Source organism: Nicotiana sylvestris, chromosome 8 (assembly GCF_000393655.2).
Source record: "Nicotiana sylvestris chromosome 8, ASM39365v2, whole genome shotgun sequence".
Lineage (NCBI taxonomy): Eukaryota > Viridiplantae > Streptophyta > Magnoliopsida > Solanales > Solanaceae > Nicotiana > Nicotiana sylvestris.
In genome coordinates this window covers 189,391,460-189,395,844 of record NC_091064.1, presented here as the reverse complement: position 1 = coordinate 189,395,844, position 4,385 = coordinate 189,391,460, and the positions used below count along the sequence as shown (strand labels likewise).

General features: G+C 40.1%; 1 protein-coding gene across 1 annotated transcript; it reads left to right on the top strand.

Annotated features, from left to right (window-relative positions):
• Positions 1 to 2,766: 2,766 nt before the first annotated feature.
• LOC138876149 (uncharacterized mitochondrial protein AtMg00810-like) lies at positions 2,767 to 4,385 on the top strand. The gene is made up of 2 exons (XM_070155050.1): positions 2,767 to 3,114; positions 3,438 to 4,385. Exons 1-2 carry the CDS (start codon positions 2,767 to 2,769, stop codon positions 4,383 to 4,385), a joined length of 1,296 nt encoding a protein of 431 aa, XP_070011151.1.

Genomic DNA, 4,385 nt, shown 5'->3' with positions numbered 1-4,385 from the left:
GCAGCTCTAGCAAACTAAAAAAAGTATGATCTCTGTTATAAGTGTGAAAAGCTTGGACACTTCATTAGATACTATCCTCTCTTGAAGCAAGAATTCTCCAAGAACAACCCTGAAAAAGCAGTTAAGAGGAACCTGGTTCCTTTCAAGGACTTCAAAAGAAAAAGATCTGATGACAATGTGATGAAATAGGCTCTTGCAGCATGGGGAGATTCTTCTGGCGACGCTGAAGATAAAACTGATGTTGGTGATAGTTCCATGATGGCAGTTGAAGGCGAGGAAAATGGATATGACTCAACCTTTGCTTTAATGGCCCAATCAGATAATGATGAAGACGATGACAACAATAAGGTAAATTTCAGGGATGTTTAAATAAATCTGAAATCCTACTCTCCTAAGAAACTCATGTCTTTAGCTAGTGTATTGATTGATGCCTATCATAGTCTTATGGAGGATAGGGATTCCCTAACCGTAGAACTAGGAGAAGCTGAACAAAATAGAGATGACTTAGTGGCTGTAGTCATTGACCATAAGGAAACCATTGAAAAATTCAAAGAAGAAAGAAGTGATTTCATGGCAGTAATTGCAGACCTAAGGGAATTAATAGAGAGACCAGGGACTAAGTCAAAACCTGGAAACTCTGAAAAAGGAAAAGAGATAGCTAGTGTGGAACACATTAGGCTTGAAACTGAGTTGAAAGTTGTGAAAACTAGGATGTGTGCTGAAATTGGAAAAAACAAGAACCTCCAAACTGATCTGGATAGAGTAAAAATGATCTTGAAAAATTCATAAAGTGGACCGGGTCCTCAGAAGCTACCACTGCCATGCACACTAATAATGGTGGAAACAAGCAGGGAATAGGGTTCCAAAGGAAGTAATCTCCTTACAACCCTTACAGCAAGTACGTCACTGTCTCTGATAACTGGCATTGTACCTAATGTGGGAACAATGGGCACTTCAAAGAAAATTTCCTAGCTAGGGATCAATCTGTTTAGAAAAACAACGTGTTTGCTGAAAGGATGACTACAAAAGAGGGACCAGGTTCCACTCACAAAAAACACACATTACCCGCATGGACTAAGAGAGCTCTTATTCATCCTCTTGCCTACTACAAGGGACCCAAACTTGCTTGGGTCCCTAAAACTAACTCTTAAACTCCTTGTGCATGGAACAACGAAAGGAAGTGGTCAAGAATAGTTCATGGATAGTGGGTGTTCAGAGCACATGACTGGGAACACCATGGACTTTCTTTCACCAAAAGCCTTGCAAGGAGGGAGTGTATCCTTTGGCAATAGGAAAAAGGGATACATTCTTGGAGTTGGAAAAGTCGGGAAGTCACTCACTCATTCTATTGAAAATGTATACTATGTCAATGGCCTTAAGTACAGTCTCTTGAGTGTCTCTCAAATATGTGATAAAGGAAACAAGGTGGAGTTCTTATCCAAAATATGTACAGTCACTAATCTGGTAACTGGTGAAGTGGTACTTGTGGCCAAAAGATACAAGAACATCTATGTTGCTAATTTCGAGTCCTTACAAAGTGGTGATCTGAGTTGTCTGAAAGTTGTTGATGATGATGCTAAACTATGGCACAGAAGACTAGGCCACACAACTTTTTCTCTTCTAAACAAACTAATTCAGAAGGACCTGGTCCATGGTCTTCCCATGTCAAAATTCAAGGTGCAAAAGGTCTGTGATGCCTGTACTAGAGGAAAACATGTGAAGTCCTCCTTTAAGTCTATAAGGGATGTGAGCACCTCAAAGCCACTAGAGCTTCTGCTTATGGATCTTTGTGGCCTTATGAGAGTGCAAAGCAGAGGAGAAAAAAGATACATTTTTGTGATAGTGGATGACTACTCCAGATTCACATGGACTTTGTTTCTCAGAACTAAAGATGAAACCATTGAAGTGTTTATGGCTTTTGTGAAGAAAATTCAGGTGAAGATGGAGTCTAGAGTCGCATGCATTAGATCAGATCATGGGACAGAATTTGACAATGTCAAATTTGATGAGTTCTGCAATAAAAATGGAATCACTCACAATTTCTCAGCTCCTAGAACTCCCCAGCAAAATGTAGTAGAAAGGAAGAACAGAACTCTGGAAGAGATGGCAAGAACAATGCTAATCTACAATGGAATTGCAAAGAACTTCTGGGCTGAAGCTGTCAACACTGCCTGCTACTTGGTGAATGGGTGCATGATCAGATCACTTCTGGAAAAAAACCCCTATGAATTGTTGAATGGAACGAAGCCCAAGCTGACTCACCTAAGAACATTTGGGTGCAAATGTTATGTTCTCAACAATGGAAAGGATCAGCTTGGTAAATTCGATGCCAAGAGTGATGAAGGAATATTTCCGGGCTACTCTTCTCAAAGCAAGGCTTACAAGATATATAATAAGTGGACTCAATGTGTTGAGGAAAGTGTTCATGTTATTTTTGATGAGTCTTATCCATCCCTTGAGAAGAGTGCTGAAAAAGATCAAGATGGAGAACCCTTACTAGTCCCTGGTGAAGTCATTGACATGACAAACGGAAAGGCAGATATGATGAGTCAAGTAAAAGAGCTGAGTGAAGACAATACTGCCTCATCTACAATGGAACCAAGTACTTCAATTACAACCACTGAAGCTGAAGAAAGAGTGGTTGATGCAGTTTAGGGAACTCCATTAGCACCTGAGAGAAGAACGCATGAAAACCAACCAAACGCACCCACATCCTCTCAAAATGAAACTCATACTTCTAACTTGAGACACCAAAGCTCTCATCCAATGGACAACATTATTACTCCTTTAGAATCCGAAGTACAAACCAGGTCAAGAGCCAGAAATTCACTTGCCTTCTCAGCTTTTCTCTCCCAGATAGAACCTAAGAATATCAAGAAAGCCTTGAAAGATGCAGATTGGATTACAGCCATGCAAGACGAGTTACATCAGTTTGAAAGGAATAATGTTTGGCACCTGGTACCTAGACCCTCAGATCGAACCATTATAGGAACCAGGTGGGTATTTAGAAACAAGCTTGATGAACATGGAATTACCACGAGGAACAAGGTCAGGCTAGTGGTTCAAGGCTACAATCAGGAGGAAGGGATTGTCTATGATGAAATGTTTGCTCCGGTCGCTCGCATGTAAGCTATTAGAATTTTAATCGCTTTTGCATCTCATAGGGAATTCACCTTGTTCCAAATGGATGTCAAAAGTACATTTTTGAATGGACTTCTTAAGGAAGAAGTCTATGTGAAGCAACTTCTAGGGTTTGAATGTCATGAACACCCTGAATATGTGTTTAAACTAGACAAAGAATTGTACGGGCTTAAGTAGGCTCCTCGAGCTTGGTATGAAAGGCTATCAAAGTTCCTATTGGAAAATGGCTTTAAAAGAGGGAAAATTGACAACACTCTGTTCTTAAAGAAACGGGGAAGAAACTGCTCATTGTTCAGGTCTATGTCGATGATATCATTTTTGGGGCAACAGCTGATTCTCTGTGTGCAGAATTTGCAAAACTCATGGGAAGTGAATTTGAAATGAGCATGATGGGGGAACTAAACTTCTTCTTAGGTCTTCAAGTAAAACAGTCCCCAAAAGGTATATTCATTTGTCAGCAAAAATACATCAATGGGCTCTTGAAGAGGTTTGACATGGAAACATCAAAGGTGATAGATACTCCCATTGCTATGGCCACTCGACTAGACATGGATGAAACTGGATCTCCTATTAATCAAACCATGTATAGAGGCATTATTGTGTCTCTCCTCTATCTCACAGCCAACAGGCCTGATATTGTCTTTAGTGTGGGGATATGTGCAAGTTTTCAATCAAATCCTAAGGAATCTCATTTGAAGGCTGCCAAAAGAATACTGAGATATCTCAAAGGAACACAGGACCTGGTTCTGTATTATCCCTCAAGTAACAATTTTAATCTCATTGGTTATGCTGATGTAGACTATACAGGTAATCTTGTGGACAAGAAAAGCACTTCTGGAATGCCTCACTTCTTAGGTTCATGTCTTATCTCTTGGGGCACAAGGAAGCAAAATTCAGTGGCTCTTTCAACCGCTGAAGCAGAATATGTAGCCTCAGCATCCTGTTGTGCTCAACTTTTATGGATTAAGCAGCAACTAGATGACTTTAGGGTACTCACTAATTGTGTTGCCCTTCTATGTGACAACACCAGTGCACTCAACATGACCAAGAATCCAGTTCAACATAAAAGGACAAAGCATATTGATGTGAGACATCACTTTCTAAGGGACAATGTGGAGAAAGGGCTGATATGTATGAAGTTCTGTAGTACAGAAGACCAAATTGCAGACATTTTCACGAAGACATTAAGTAGGGAACAATTTGAAAGAAATAGAGTGAAGTTGGGGCTTTTAAAGCCCAATTGA

Coding starts and splice junctions, on each gene's coding strand:
- LOC138876149 (XM_070155050.1), top strand. CDS start 2,767: ATGGACAACATTATTACTCCTTTAGAATCCGAAGTACAAACCAGGTCA. Junction 3,115..3,437: donor ATGATGAAATGTTTGCTCCG/GTCGCTCGCATG, acceptor CTCATTGTTCAG/GTCTATGTCGATGATATCAT.